Below are 345 nucleotides of genomic sequence, written 5' to 3' on the forward strand. Positions count from 1 at the left end.
CCTCTCATCTCACCTCCTCGTAAAACTCCATCAGGGGCTTGGCCTCCTCGGCCTGGTTGAAGGCAAAATCCCGGAACAGCAGGTAGCCTGGCAGGAACAGAGCCATGGCGTGAGAAGTGCCCCCCCCCAGCCCAGGGGACACAGGGGCATCCCGTGGGCCTTGCTTGGCCGCGTTGCCATCCCCATGCCAAGCTTGGAAAAAGGGGAAGTGCCAGGCAGGGCCCAGTGAGGCTTTGGCAGGCTGACACAGTGACCAAGGACAGGGGCTGGCGTGGGGAGCAGCACTGTGGGGCAGCACGGGGCAGTGAGGGGCTGTGTGGAGGGGGAGAGGGGCAGGGGCACGGG

The 345-nt window shown here is 65.5% G+C and overlaps 1 protein-coding gene across 1 annotated transcript in view; it reads right to left on the minus strand.

Moving 5' to 3' along the window:
• The window catches only part of LOC103807700 (beta-adrenergic receptor kinase 1-like), a gene marked incomplete at its 3' end in the record, with an annotated part of 5,576 nt that extends 5,470 nt beyond the window's left edge, over positions 1-106 (minus strand). The window contains 1 exon segment of the mRNA XM_009080444.1: positions 14-106. Coding sequence (XP_009078692.1) covers positions 14-106 — 93 coding nt within the window.
• Between the last annotated feature and the right edge of the window lie 239 nt (positions 107-345).

This window comes from Acanthisitta chloris, unplaced genomic scaffold (assembly GCF_000695815.1).
Source record: "Acanthisitta chloris isolate BGI_N310 unplaced genomic scaffold, ASM69581v1 scaffold33868, whole genome shotgun sequence".
Lineage (NCBI taxonomy): Eukaryota > Metazoa > Chordata > Aves > Passeriformes > Acanthisittidae > Acanthisitta > Acanthisitta chloris.